This window comes from Oncorhynchus clarkii, chromosome 1, assembly GCF_045791955.1.
Source record: "Oncorhynchus clarkii lewisi isolate Uvic-CL-2024 chromosome 1, UVic_Ocla_1.0, whole genome shotgun sequence".
Taxonomy (NCBI): domain Eukaryota; kingdom Metazoa; phylum Chordata; class Actinopteri; order Salmoniformes; family Salmonidae; genus Oncorhynchus; species Oncorhynchus clarkii.
This window is the reverse complement of record NC_092147.1, coordinates 14771353-14787116: the sequence shown is the minus strand read 5'-3', so window position 1 is coordinate 14787116 and position 15764 is coordinate 14771353. Positions and strand designations below refer to the sequence as shown.

Sequence of the window (15764 nt, the reverse complement as noted above, 5' to 3'; positions counted from 1 at the left end):
CCACTATCTCTCTCTCCATCCCACTTACCTTGCTCTCTATCGGTGCCGTGCCGCTATGCAGAACACAGGCTTTGCCCCTCTTTAGCTTGGCTCCAATTGGTAGCTCCTCCCAAAGAGTATAGTGTTGATTGGGCACTGCAAGCTTGGCACAGCAGGAGTGGGTGTTTCGGTTGAGTGGGTCTCAGACCGGCCCGTTTAGGTGTCTGTGTATCTATCCTCTGGGGCTCTGTAGGAGAATAGCAATGAGTTCTCTAGTACCAGGATGCAGGAAGAATGTGAATTAAAAGGGACAACAATAGACACATTGTTCCATGTTTTTCTGGGCTATTGTCAACCATCTTGCATCACACAGCAGGTTCCTATGCAATCCATTGTAAGCGTTTGATTATTTATTTGAACTGCGTGGCTACGACAATTAAAGGGGTGAAATCCACGGCAGATTCAATCCATCAAAACACAGACACATTTAGCATGTTTATCTTGTTATCGGCGAGATCACACTTTATTACTTACAACATGGTGGAGCTATTCAGACTAGCATCTGTCTAATAGCCCTTCCCCTTTGTCTGAAAGCTTGTCTTCGGTGTGATCAGGCACAAGTCTGGTTACCATGGTGATCGACTGGGGGAATGAAAGAGTTGATGGATGACTCTCTGAAGATTTGTAATGCAGCCAATCGGTTTGTTGAATCCAAATGGAGTGTGCTGGGAGTGTGCAACTCATACCTTATGAGAAAAGACATGAATGTCTGTCTGCACGGCCAATATTAAGATGCAGAAGGTGAAATTAAATGTATTGATATCGGTTAGTTGTCTACTGACAATAACATTTCACTCTGGTGTTCACTTCAGGAGATACTGATGCTGACTACTAAATACTTGTTTTATGTTTGGACAGCAAATTTAGGTCATTTATTTTTTTCCTATTATCTACTAATGTTATTTATTCTGGCCCATTTATCAGGTATAATTATATTTGCACAATCATTTTAATGGGATAATAACAAACATTATTTGAAATTAGATGTTCATAATCTTTCTATTCAGATGTAATTATTTCAAAATAAGTTTGTTAAACCCAATAAACTTAACCAACTCCAATTGTGTACATTCAGTATTGAATATAATTATAGAATATAATTTATCTACAAAGATATTAGTCTATTTTAGATAATCTATTCTATTTTAAATAAAAGATTGTAATTTAGACTGAAATTAATAACAAAATACATTTTTTCAAGGGAACTTGAAGGTCAGTCTTGATTTGTTTTGGATGATATTATATCAGTACTTTGACTCCAAGTATTGATTTTGAACAATTTTTGTAATATATACAGTACATCAGCTGCTATCTCAAAGTGCTGTACAGAAACCCAGCCTAAAACCCCAAACAGCAAGCAATGCAGGTGTAGAAGCACAGTCAAAGGTTTGGACACACCTAGTCATTGCAGTTGTTTGTTTTTTTTTGCTATTTTCTACATTGTAGAATAATAGTGAAGACATCAAAATTATGAAATAACACATATGGAATCATGTAGTAACCAAAAAAAGTGTTAAACAAATAAAAAATATATTTTAGATTCTTAGAAATAGCCACCCTTTGCCTTGATGACAGCTTTGCACACTCTTGGCATTCTCTCTGTGATGTCTTCACTGTTATTCTACAATGTAGAAAATAGTAAAAATGAAGAAAAACTCTGGAATGAGTAACTTTTGACTGGTACTGTATATATATATTTATTATAATTTTTATCTAGGTAGTATTAGCTAGCGCTGGTCGGCTGTAACTCCACAAAACTCTGGTATTTTTCATCCTGTTCTTCTTTTGTTTTTCTCATCTTCTATTTAAGTTTTTTCAGCACTTTTATTTCCATGACTGATCAACATTTTTCTCATGCTCTCTCGTCTCTCTGCAGCCGACATATAGTGAGCAATATGCTGAGGAAATTGCAATAGAATCACAGTATAGAATCGCAATACATATACAGTAGAATCGTGATAATCTCAATACATACCGTATCAGCAGCGATGTATTGTGATAATATCGTATTGTGAGGCAATTCCCAGCCCTAATAGAAAGTTCAAAGCAAACCGCCTGCAATTGACTTTAATGCTACAAAATGAGAAATTTGAAACCATGTCATTTACGATCCCTCTCTTTCTTTGCAGATCTCAAGCTGTGAAAAGCAGCCTATTCCCGAAACTGAACATGCGTTGACTGCTTCTGCTCTGGATGCACAAGGAGATGGAAGCAAAGTAAGGCCATCATCACATCTTTAGTAATAATGAATGGAGTTTGCATTAGTGGCTCTGCATTTTTTACATGACTATTTGTGTGTGGACAATAATCAGATCCCATCGAGCCATGTGTAGTGAAAGTAGATCTTACATGCTTATGATAATATTCAACCACCATTTTCCGACGGGGTATTTCGATGGTTTTACATATGTAACCCTCTCACCAGGCTTGAATTTGACTCTTACAATATTACCTTACTTAGATTTCTGAACGAGATGGGATATTAGGTGAGAAGAACATAAGAATCCCTATTGTAAACTCGCCAGGGTGATTACAAACTAGGGTAATAACTTCAGATAAAATTAAAAATTGTAGGTTTCTTCCTAGGTTCTGACCTTTCTAGGGAGTTGTTCCTAGCCACCGGTGCTTCTACATTTGCATTGCTTGCTGTTTGGGGTTTTAGGCTGGGTTTCTGTACAGCACTTTGTGACATCGGCTGATGTAAAAAGAGCTTTACAAACGAAGCATCGGGGAGTGCTGGCTTTCCGGTTGGTGGTGACGTCGGGTCCGGGGGCCGCCACCGATAGAACCGGGGGTGCCTAAGCCAGCTCGTCAGGCTGTCACGCCCTAGCTGGCTCGAGAGGTTTTTTGCCCCGGTTGGCTCGGATGGCGGCCATCCCACGTCAAGCCTCAGCCAGATCGTCAGGTTTTTACGCCCAGCCGTCTCGTCAGGCTGCTACGCCTCCGACGGTTCATCTGACTCCCACACCTCAGCGGGATTAACAGGCCTTCATGCCTCAGCCGGATCGTCAGACTCCTATGCCTCAGCCGGCTCGCCAGGCTCTCACACCTCTGCCGGTTCGTCGGGGGTACTGTCACGCCTGCTCCCGCTCTTTCCCCCTGGTGCTCGAGGGCGCCAGGCTCCCCAGCATTACGCACTCCTGCCACCATCATTACGGCCACCTGCCTTCCTCCGTCACGCGCATCAGCGATTATTGGACTCACCTGGACTCAATCACCTCTGTCATTACCTCCCCTTTATCTATCTGTTCCCCCGCTCTGTTCCCCGCTTCAGCATTGATTGTCATATATCCTTGTATACCCGTGTGCTGACTCTGTTCCTGTCTTGTTTCATGTCTGTTCCTAATTAAATGTTTGACTCACCATACCTGTTTCTCTACTCTAGCGTTGGTCCTAACAGTTACTGACTACTCGTAGATATTTCCTCAGCACCGTATAGCAGTTTGGTGCAGGTGAGGTGTCCTCACAAGATCCAACGCAAACACAGTTTTCAATGCAGCCTGTACTCCGTAGCAGCAACCGATATCCCGTGGAAACCATAATTCGCCGATCGTCCACAAGTAATTCTCTCCAGACCTTGCAAGATGCTAGGCTAGCCTTGAGGATGTTGAATGTATCCACAATGTGAAGGCAGCTCCAGTCTCCAATAGGTCTTTCTTAACAATATAATAATACTCTCTTGGAAAAAATAAAATCAGTATTTCCCTTCAAAACTCTGTAGGTATGTCTTTGGTCTCTCCTTAAAGTCTTCTTTAGTCGATTTTCTTCACCAACACTGATAACGTCTCTCCTCTCTCTTTTTTCAACGTCCCCCTCTCTCTTGTATTCAACCCAGGCCTCCTGTTAACCAGGTCAACTCTCCCATTGGCCACATCATAACAAGCTACTTCATTAGTCACAACTTAACCAGATACATGGGAAACTTAAACTTAAAACCTGTTAAGGATATGGCAGACATATGCCCCCTTTGGAGAGATTGGGTACCCCTAGTAAACTGAAAAAAAAATCTGTCAAAAATTGCTAATATATGCAAATAAAAATTATTATTGGATAGAAAACACTCTAAAGATTCTAAAACCGTTGGAATTATGTCTGTAAGTATAGCAGAACTCACAGGGCAGGCATTCTTCCAAACTAGTTTTTGTGGCCATGAAAGTTGGAGCAACTTTGACGTCATGGCCCCCACCCTTCCCAACCAGCTATGAGACTTTCTATCTCTTCCGCTAGATGTCCTCTTTCAGTAGAGCTTTGAATCGTTCAAATCCCTCGAGAATTGACCCTATGGGAGTGAAATTAGTGCGTGCCACGAGAGAATAGGCTGTGCGTTAGGGCGCGAATTGGTCCCAGCCATTCCTTTGTTCCAGCACTCAAGAGAAGGGCAGACGATGGCCGATTGAATTGAAGTTTGTTTTGCATGTCTAAAACATCATAAAGCTTGCTTCTGCACTTAGTTTGACCTGTTTAGTCGACATATAATATGTAATTTTGAAGTTTTGATGCGCAACTTTTCCGGACCAGAGGACGTTTTGGGTGCATTTCAGCTGATGTTATTAACAGTAGCTAATACAAAGACGCAAGACTTGAAACCAAACGATGTATTGGGTAAGTATGAAGCCTTACAGAACATTCTGAACGAAGACCATCGAAGGTAAGGGAATATTTATGCTTAAATCTGTGTTTCTGTTGACTCCAACATTACGTAGAAATGTAGCTTGGAACTGAGCGCCGTCTCAGCATATTGAATAGTGTGCGATTTCTGTAACGTTAAAAATAAATCTAACAAAGCGGTTGCATAAAGAAGCAGTGTATCTTTCTAACTATATGTAGAACATGTATATTTAGTCAAAGTTTATGATGTCTATTTACGTTATCTTGCCGCGCTACCTAGATTTCCTGCGGGCATTTTTGAGTAATTTCTGAACGTGAACTCACTGTAAATGGACATTTATGGATATAAATGGCATATTATTGAAAAAAAAAAATATGTACTGTGTAACATGTCATATTACTGTCATCTGATGAAGATTTTCAAAAGGTTAGTGAGCGATTTATTTTTTAATCCTGCGTTTGTTGATTGCATGTTTTGGCTATTCAAATGAGCTGTGTCTGGTGGTGGTTTTACATATATATGTGCTATGTTTTCGCCGTAAAACATTTTAGAAATCTGACTTGCTGGCTAGATGAACAAGGTGTTTATCTTTCATTTGAGCTATTGGACTTGTTAATGTGTGGAGGTTAAATATTTTTAAGAATATTTTTGCGTTCCATGCGCCACCGTTTCAGCTGAACGTGGGAGGGTTGATTCCCAATTGGGAACCAATATCGTAGACAGGTTAACAGTAAACCAACCTATTCACTTGTACATTAAAGAAACATTGCTTCAAAATAAATGCATTAACGTCATAACAAATGAGGAGCAATTCAATCACCTTTTAAATATAATATCAATGAATTATAACAAATAAACTCTATGCTTGGTTTTAACAAAGGTATTAGACATAATATGCAAGTTATGCTTATAATCATTGCTATAAAATATTGAGACATCTCTCAGTCGACTTATCTGCCAAAATAAAGGTAAATAAATTAATGAATAAAATACTCTCCACGGCCATGTCTTTCACCTGGATTAGGTGGAGATGGTGTTCTGGCTGCTCTCCATGCTGGCCAACCGGGACAAGGAGGAGATGTCCCGCACTCTGCTGGCCTTGTCCAGCTCCCAAGACAGCTGCATCGCCATGCGCAAGTCCGGCTGCGTTCCCCTGCTGGTGCAGATCCTGCACGACGGCCCAGGGGGCGCCGGAGAGTCGGCCAGGAGTGTAGCATGCAGCCGGGAGGCCCAGTCCAGAGCCAGCACTGCCCTGCATAACATAGTGTACTCCCAGCCCGACGAGGGCCAGGCCCGGCGGGAGATGAGGGTGCTGCACGTGCTGGAGCAGATCCGCTCGCACTGTGACAGCGGCTGGGACTGGATTGAGAGCCATGTGCGTACTCCCTCTCCTGGAGGTACTACAACCACAGGTTAGTAGAGGAGGATTATTTTAGGAGATTAATGTGATCTCTATAGCAGACTGTGGATTATATAGTGATGTGAGAGTAATTCAAGATGTACTTGTCCATGTTCCGTTCAGACATCCCTGAGCCAGTGGAGCCCCAGATCTGCCAGGCCATGTGTGCTGTCATGAAGCTTTCCTTCGAGGAGGAGTACCGAAGAGCCATGAATGAACTAGGTTAGTGAACAACACGTCAACGGGAACTATACAGACGATAAAGCATAACCATAAAGAAAAATATGATATGTGAATGAATCTATTATTCAGTTTGTGATGTGCTTGGCGGGTGTATCTGTTTAGGAGGGTTGCAGGTGGTTGCAGAGGTGATGCACTTGGACCAGGAGCTGTACGGCATGCAGAACGATCCCATCAATATGGCACTTCGACGCTACGCGGGAATGGCACTGACAAACCTTACTTTTGGAGATGTCGTCAACAAGGTATCATCCGAAAAGCATCGAACCACTGAAAGGGATACATATTTATCTGATTTGTAAAGGCATTTTTCAATAAAGACATACACCTTAGCCAAATACATTTAAACTCAGTTTTTCACAATTCCTGACATTTAATCTTAGTAAAAATTCCCTGTCTTAGGTCAGTTAGGATCACCACTTTATTTTAAGAATGTGAAATGTCAGAATAATAGTAGAGAGAATTATTGATTTCAGCTTTTATTTCTTTCATCTCATTCCCAGTGGGTCAGAAGTTTACATACACTCAATTAGTCTTTGGTAGCATTGCCTTTAAATGGTTTAACTTGGGTCAAATGTTTTGGGTAGTCTTTCACAAGCTTCCCACAATACATTGGGTGAACTTTGGGCAGTTCCTCCTGAGCTGGTGTAACTGAGTCAGGTTTGTAGGCCTCGCACATACTTTTTCAGTTCTGCCCACACATTTTCTCTAGGATTGAGGTCAGGGCTTTGTGATGGCCACTCCAATACCTTGACTGTGTTGTCCTTAAGCCATTTTGCAAACACTTTGGAAGTATGCTTGTGGTCATTGTCCATTTGGAAGACCCATTTGCAACAAAGCTTTCACTTCTTGACTGATGTCTTGAGATGTTCCTTCAATATATCCACATAATTTTCCTACCTCATGATGCTATCTATTTTGTGAAGTGCATAGTCCGTCCTGCAGCAAAGCACCCCCACAACATGATGCTGCCACCCCCGTGCTTCACGGTTGGGATGGTGTTCTTCGGCTTGCAAGTCTCCCCCTTTTCCCCCCAAACATAACGATGGTCATTATGGCCAACAGTTCTATTTTTGTTTCATCAGACCAGAGGCCATTTCTCCAAAAAGTACGATCTTTGTCCCCATGTGCAGTTGCAAACCGTAGTCTGGCTTTTTTATGGCGGTTTTGGTGAAGAAGCAGTGGCTTCTTCCTTAGTGAGCGGCCTTTCAGGTTATGTCGATATAGGACTTATTTTACTGTGCATATAGATAATTTTGTACCTGTTTCCTTCAGCATCTTCACAAGGTCCTTTGCTGTTGTTCTGGGATTGATTTGCAATTTTCGAACCAAAGTCCGTTCATCTCTAGGAGACAGAACACGTCTTCTTCCTGAGCGGTATGATGACTGATTGGTCCCATGGTGTTTGTACTTGCGTGCTATTGTTTGTACAGATGAATGTGGTACCTTCAGGCATTTGGAAATTGCTCCCAAGGATTAACCAGACTTGTGGAGGTCTACAAATTTTTTTCTGAGGTCTTGGCTGATTTCTTTTGATTTTCCCATTATGTCAAGCAAAGAGGCACTGAGTTTGAAGGTAGGCCTTGAAATACATCCACAGGCACACCTCCAATTGACTCAAATTATGTCAATTAGCCTACTAGATGTTTCTAAAGCCATGACATAATTTTCTGGAATTTTGCAAGCTGTTTAAAGGCACAGTCAACTTAGTGTATGTCAACTTCTGAGCCACTGGAATTGTGATACAGTGAATTATTAGTGAAATAATCTGTCTGTAAACAATTTTTGGAAAAATGACTTGTGTCATGCACAAAGTAGATGTCCTAACCGACTTGCCAAAACTATAGTTTGTTAACAAGAAATTTGTGGAGTGGTTGAAAAACGAGTTTTAATGACTCCAACTTAAGTGTATGTAAACTTCCGACTTCAACTATATGTCTGACCTTTATTTTACACAGGCCACTCTCTGCACAAAGAAAAGCTGCCTGCAGGCCATTGTCACCCAACTTGCATCTGATAGTGAGGAACTACATCAGGTTCGATGTTGTTACTACTATACTAAAGCTATTTCCAGAGTGTATTAATTCTGTCACCCTTTCAGGATCACTAGGCATTACTCTTTTTAGTTTCAGTGCTTCAAATACATTTTTACAATACCACATGGCTGAAGAGGTTATGTCTATTGTTCCCTCACAGGTAGTGTCGAGTATTCTTAGAAATCTGTCATGGCGTGCAGACATCAACAGCAAGAGGGTCCTTAGAGACGTGGGGAGTGTAACAGGATTGATAACCTGTGCTCTTCAAGCTACAAAGGTAAAATCACACCTAGATTATGTGATTAATTCATGTTGGCAATTGTAACGAAAGCAATTATCAAAGGAAATAATTGCAAAATATAATATATTTAATATATTAATATATTTAATATATTTAAATCTCTAATGCAATGTTAATGCAAAATCCCATTTTAGGAATCCACCTTGAAGAGCCTCCTCAGCGCTCTGTGGAATCTGTCAGCACACAGTCCTGAGAACAAGGTGGCCATTTGCTCAGTAGATGGGGCTCTGGGCTTCTTGGTCAGCACCCTCACCTACAGATGTCAGACCAACTCACTGGCAATCATTGAGAGTGGAGGTGGCATCCTGCGTAATGTGTCCAGTCTTGTGGCCACCAGGGACGATTACAGGTATTTCCTTGAATGGAATTCTACATCAGTGCAACTGTTCAATGATTATTGTCATCAATTTCTGCACATTTCATTCTAACATGCTTGTATACTTAGTATGTTCTCATTCTTTCAACACAGGCAAATCCTCAGGGACCACAACTGCCTCCAAACGCTGCTACAGCACCTGCGCTCCCACAGCCTGACAATTGTGAGCAACGCTTGTGGGACCCTCTGGAATCTCTCTGCCCGCAGTCCCAAGGACCAGGAACTGCTGTGGGACCTGGGAGCGGTCAGCATGCTGCGCAACCTCATCCACTCCAAGCACAAAATGATAGCCATGGGAAGTGCCGCAGCTCTACGGAACCTGCTCACGAACCGGCCCTTCAAGTATAAGGATGCCGCGGTCATATCCCCTGGTTCCTGCATGCCCTCACTCTACATGAGGAAGCAGAAAGCACTAGAGGCTGAACTAGATGCAAAGCACCTTGCGGAGACATTTGATTCTATTGAAAAAAAAAACTGTGCCAAGCATCCAAGCATCAACAAGCCACTCTGGCACATCGAGAGCCTGGCAAAAGATTATGCATCTGACTCGGGCTGCTTTGACGATGATGAGGCCCCTAATGTCTCCAGTAGTCTGGACACAGGGAGTTTCTCCAGGCTCTCCATGTTCCTGACCAACTCCAACTTTCTTCAAAACCAGCTTCGCAAGAAGGACAGTGAACCGGAGAGAGATGTGGAGCCACCACAGACAGAGGAAAAGAAGCCAGTGCCTCCAGAAGATGAGGTGTCTGTTGCAGCAGAAAAATTAGCAAAAAAGATCACCAACACTGTGGCTAAGATTGATAAGCTTGTGGAGGACATTACCATGCATACATCTTCGGAGGACAGCTTTAGCCTTAGCTCAGAGGACCGTTTTGCAGACCTGCCCTATGGATCAGATGAACTCCATGAGGCCCGGGCCAAATCATGCTCCCCCTGCCGCCTCTCTGATACCAGCAGCTATGCACACAGAGAACGTCTAAACAGAGCCCATGCTATCTTACGTCTCAAAACTACCCATGCAAGTTTGTCCACTGACAGTCTGAACAGTGGCAGCACCAGTGATGGCTATTGTGGTAGCAAGGACCAGATTAGGCCCTCAGCGAGACGACCTAACAAGCTTGATCTTAAGGTGGCCCATCAGGAATACCTTAACGTCGGAGCTCATGTCCTCAATGAGACAAGTCAGATCGACGTACCAGAGAGAGATACTGTGGACAGCAAAAATGTGAAATTGCCTGATCTTAATAGCACAGAAACAGAGAAGAGCCAAGCGTTGCCCCCTCAAACACCAGCTAGCCTATCAACTAAATTATCTTCTGATGTCAGCATGACTTCCATAAAGCTGTCCCCTTCTTATCAACATGTCCCTCTAATTCAAAGTGTCGCTAAGTTTGGTGTTGCAAAGACTGCCATCAATGTACATGCAGCTCAAGCAATGAGGAGACAAGCCTGGGTCCCAACTGTGATGACTGGGGGGAGTTTAACCAAGTTTTCTCCAATGAGCTCTGCTAGAAGTCCTACCATTGGACCAATGGAGACACTGCAGAAGTATTCAGTGGAGAACACACCAATCTGTTTCTCCCGTTGCAGTTCCCTGTCCTCCCTCTCCTCTGGTGATGAAGCTCTTGACGGGCAGAGTCAAAGTGAAAATGAGTTGGAGAGTGACTCATCACTTGAGATCATTGAAGTGGAAGATGAGGATCTGGTAAAGAGGGAGGAGGAGAATGAGACCTTGGAGGATCTTAGTGATAGCCAACTGCTAGTCACTGATTCAAAAACCTGTCAAAGCCTTGGGACTGATCCAATTGAAATTCCCTGCCCAACCAAACATGAAAAGGTGTTCCTGAGGGGTGTCTCACCAGGCATACTTGAGGACAGATCACCTTCAAGTTCGTCAGAGAACTACATCCATGAGACCCCACTTGTGATGAGTCGTTGTAGCTCTGTCAGCTCACTGGGTAGCTTTGAATCTCACTCAATTGCCAGCTCCATACTAAGTGATCCATGCAGCGAAATGATCAGTGGGACCATAAGTCCAAGTGATCTTCCTGACAGTCCAGGGCAAACCATGCCTCCCAGTCGAAGCAAAACTCCATGCTTTGCTGAATCAAATGGTACAGAAAGCCAAAACGCCGGGACAGCAGGGCAGTGGGAAAGCAGCTTGCGCAAGTTCATGGAGATTGCAGATTTTAAGGAAAGGTTCAACCTGCCTCCAGATTTAGACACCATGATCTACTTTACAGTGGAAAAGCCGACAGAGAACTTTTCATGCGCCTCTAGCTTGAGTGCTCTACCTCTTCATGAGCACTTCATTCAGAAGGATGTTGAACTGAAATTGACCCCCATACTCCAGCAAAAGGACAACAATCCAACATCCCCACAGGCTCAGGGAGAGCCAGATGACAATGAGCATCCTTCCTTTATGGACCAAGGGGAAAGATATAGTGAGGGCAATTCAGATGATGATATAGAAATTCTCAAAGAATGCATCAATTCAGCAATGCCCTCCAAGTTCAGGAAAGTAAGGCCCTCCCTGATCTCCACCTTACCCACCCATGTTCTAAACTCACAAACCCGAAAACCTATACCTGTTTATATGATGGTTCCTAACAATGCCAATCAAATGTGCTCAGGGAGAAGGATTGTAATGCAACAAAAGGATTTATATCTTGATGATTCCTCATATACTGATTCTGCCGAGGGCACTCCCGTAAACTTTTCCAGCACGACATCGTTAAGTGACGAAACACTTCAGTACCCAGTGAGGGACAAGGGGGCAAAAGATTGGAGGGTAAGAAATATGAACAAACAGGAATTGTTGGATCAAGAGGCAAAGAGAATTGAAGACCTTCGGGTTTTCTCGCACTTCCACAAGAACACTAAAATGACCAGTCAGCCTGACATACCAGTCAATCAAATGAACAGGTCAATCAAACATGTCATTCCCACTCAAAGAGTACTGATGCAGAGCAAAGAGGTGGCTGATAGAGTGGCTAACCAGAGAAAGCATGATCAATCATCCATTCTTCAAAGACAAAAGCAGGGACAGGTCCTGACAAGGAAACTGGATCTGCCTATCATAAAGCCAAACACAGAGGGGAACCAAAATCAGAGAGCACTCCAGGGGAACAAGGCTTTTCAGTCCATCCGCTGTCCCACAGAGGAAGCCATTTACTGCTTATACAATGAACAGACAGACATAGAGGAGGGAGTGATTAAAAGGGCAGGGAAAAAACAGATGAGAGAGTCCAGCAAGAACACTCTCTCCCGAAGTATGACTAATATTGGTCGGATTGACAATTCCCAGACAAGATCCAAAGGTTTTAATAGGATCAAGCACAAACTAATAATGGACGAAACACCCCCATGTTATTCTCTTAGTGGATCTCTTAGCTCTTTGATTGATGCAGAATTTGAGGAACACCAATCAAAAGCCCAGCAAATATGGGTGAAAAACAAACACAACAAGATATCTAACCAGGCCCAACAAAAAAGACCAATGCACATCCACAATCAGTATGAGGAACAAAGCTCACCAAGTTCAGTCAGTATGGATTCAGAGGATGATCTTCTGCAAAAATGCATAACATCTGCAATGCCCAAGCAGAGGAAGAAGCTTTCTGCAAGAAAGAAAGCAGAGAAGAAGCAGAAACAAAGAAACGTCATGCAGAATGTGGCCAGTGGATGGAACAAAGAACAAGAATTTGACAGTGAGGATATGGCTTCAGATAAAGACTCAGACCTCAACAGTGTTGAATGGAGAGAAATACAAGAAGGCGCTAATTCTGTTGTCACACGGTTACAAGCATCAAAGTCTCAAGAACCGTCCTCTGAAGAGACCGAATCTGTCCTCTCTTTTATGTCTGGATCTAGTTTTACTCCTAAAGAAAAGAAGATCTTTAAGGACAAAAAAGCTAACAAACCTCTGGACTTTAACCAACGTAAGCCAGTTCCAAATCTGCCAGTGGTCTTCAGAGGTAGAACAGTGACATACACCCCTAAGAAAGAGATCAATCTCTCACAAATACCTCCTCCTAACAAAATGTCACCCAAGACAGATGCTCCAAAGAATCCAAACCTTGCTCAACAGAGGTCAAGGAGTCTCCACCGTTTGGGACAACCCCATGACTCCACACAGTGGTGTTTGCCGAAAAGAAGCTCAACCCCACCTCCGAGGATACCAAAGAGCTCATCATCTGGATCATCTCAAAGCTCTACTCCATCGAGACAGTCACCGAAGAAAATAACCTTCCCCTCACAAACTAGTCAATCTGTTTCCAAAAAAGATACCACACCAGCAAGTAGTCCACCTGAAAGGAATGGACGTTCCACTGTTCCTTCAAATCCGACCCCAAAATCTCCAGCACACAAAACACAGAAGTCACCTGTCCGAATACCCTTCATGCAGAATGCAGCAAGACAGTCCAGAACTCTATCACCATTGGTAACCAACCAACACACAAGTATCAGCAGGCAAAACAGTCAGGTGGCAGGAAAAAGAATACCTCCAGCCAATCGCATGACATCTGTCCATTCAAGCTGCAGCGAATCTGACCGCAATGGGTTCCTGAGGCAATTGACCTTCATCAAGGAATCAAAGACTATGATGAGACGTGACGGTCCATCCTCACGCTCTGTTCCTACCTTGCAGCATGCATCGCCCAGAAAAGCAATCCCAGGTGCTCCTGCAGTCTTCCTCTGCTCATCTCGATGCCAAGAGCTAAAGGCAGTTGCTCAGGGACCAAGAAGGATGCAAGAAAGGGGGCCAGGGCAAAGGCAAGAGTCAAGGCAGGGGCTACAAAGGCAGACTGTGACTCTGTCCAGAGCCTGCTCTAGTGACCGAGACCTCTCAACCAGGCATCCAGCCAGGAGAACCAGCTCAGAGAGTCCCTGCAGGTTGCCTCAGAGGAACATCTCTGCAACCAAGCAGCAGGAAAGAGACACAATCAAGCACCATTCCTCATCGCCCAGCATTAACATACTGAGCAGAGTAACCAGCCGTTCCTCCCTCCGCTCCTCGTCCTCTGACTCAAGTGGGCGAGCCAAGAGTGAGGACGATACAAATAAGAAGCAGCAGAGAACTGGATCATGTCTCAATGACAGAGTCACCTGGAGGAGATTTCGGGATGAGGATGTTCCTCAAATCTTGAAGAGCACTCTGCCATCTACTGCACTGCCTCTGTTGCCTGTTCCTGAAGGTCCAAAACCTAAACCACCGGCACTGCCAGGGAAACTGCCGACCATTTTACTTAATTCAAGAAAAACAAGCGACGCCACAGTCCAAACAGAGGATTTCTCGTCCAACAAGACCAACTCAAGCACCTCTCCAACTGTTGAGACAGCTCCAGTCATCTCAGAGGAGGCAGCGAGACTAGCCCTCCTTAGAAAGATCAGCATTGGCTCCGGCCAAGATGGAGGCTCTGATGGATCCCTAAAGAGCTACAGCACAGCCTCTACTGGAAATTCACACTCTGTGGAAACTCACACAGGTGGCGTCGGTCATTTCCGTCAGAGCTCCCCCAGCATGGCGGTTAGGGTTACCCCATTCAACTACATACCCAGCCCCATGGCTTGCTGCCTGCAAGACACACAGAGCCAAGAAACAACAATCAATGAGAAGTCATGTGATAAATCTGAAGCGCAGTAGCTACTACGTAGTACCGTATGTACTTCTGTACATTTGAGATGAATACAATCCTACTGTGTTCCTGATTGATACTAACACTCAGATGGCTTAGTTGTGAATATCAATCATTTTACCTCGGGTATTGAACCTTTTTTTTCCTCACTGCATCAGAAATATGTCTTCAAAAAAGAACACTTGTCATGTCAAATCATCTGATCCCACATGCCATTCATACAAGTTGGATGTATGCATAAGACAAGACTTCAATGGATAGACTAACACTATCCTTTAGAGAGGAGTGACGGGGAATAGCCTATTCTCTTACAAAATAACATTTTTGTACTTTTTGTATTTGTATATATATCATTGCCTGTTAGAAAAGTAGTGTAGACATGACAACATACAAAAAAATAAAATTGTATGTGGATTCCAAGACATACAGTACCATCATTAAAATGAAGGAAGTACCATTAATGAAAAACAATATGCAAATTATTGAGTGAAAACCCGGCTGGAAGAGTTTGTGTTTTTGGAAAGGTACTACTGTGTTTCCAAACTAATTTGAGAAAGACCATTGAAATACATCAAAATAAGGACATAATCTCATGTACAGTATTTCTTATGTACTCACATGTCACTGCTTCGCCTTCACCACACTACTCACTACTGAGGATACAACACTGTTAGCATTCACTTTTGAACCACTGCAGGAATTATTATTGCTAATAGTTAACCTTAAACAATCAACACTGCTGGAACTCTGTGTTATCTGTATTCTGTCTTCAAAGTAGTATTTAAATGCGTGCAGGCATACGGTAGAACTATAAGCTTCCCAGTGAGCAAAAACAACTCTGTGTTGCTCCTTACAGCATGTTAAATACACCTGTATTACACCTCTTAATATTGTGGATGTTGGACTAAAATCAACTTCTCAGTGGTATTCTTCATTATTTAAAAAGTTCAACAAAAAAGATCCAGTAAACATGCATTTCTAGTCCATCTGCAATCTTAATCAAGTGGCAATGAAGTAACGTCATGCTCATTGATGCTCGTTGTACATGAACAGGCTAAATGACTTGACGGTATTTCAACTTAATAGCTGTAAATGCCTTTGTCTATTGAATGCTATAACATATTT

General features: G+C 43.0%; 1 protein-coding gene across 1 annotated transcript in view; it reads left to right on the top strand.

Moving 5' to 3' along the window:
- The window catches only part of LOC139367930 (adenomatous polyposis coli protein 2-like), a 43381-nt gene extending 28603 nt beyond the window's left edge, over nt 1–14778 (top strand). Inside the window, exons 8-15 of the mRNA XM_071106366.1 lie at nt 2169–2255; nt 5673–6060; nt 6171–6269; nt 6393–6532; nt 8246–8323; nt 8484–8600; nt 8759–8973; nt 9094–14778. Of these exons, the coding sequence (XP_070962467.1) occupies nt 2169–2255; nt 5673–6060; nt 6171–6269; nt 6393–6532; nt 8246–8323; nt 8484–8600; nt 8759–8973; nt 9094–14647 (6678 nt within the window). The 3' untranslated portion in view covers nt 14648–14778. The remainder of the gene's footprint in view (nt 1–2168; nt 2256–5672; nt 6061–6170; nt 6270–6392; nt 6533–8245; nt 8324–8483; nt 8601–8758; nt 8974–9093) is intronic.
- The last annotated feature ends 986 nt before the right edge of the window (nt 14779–15764 follow it).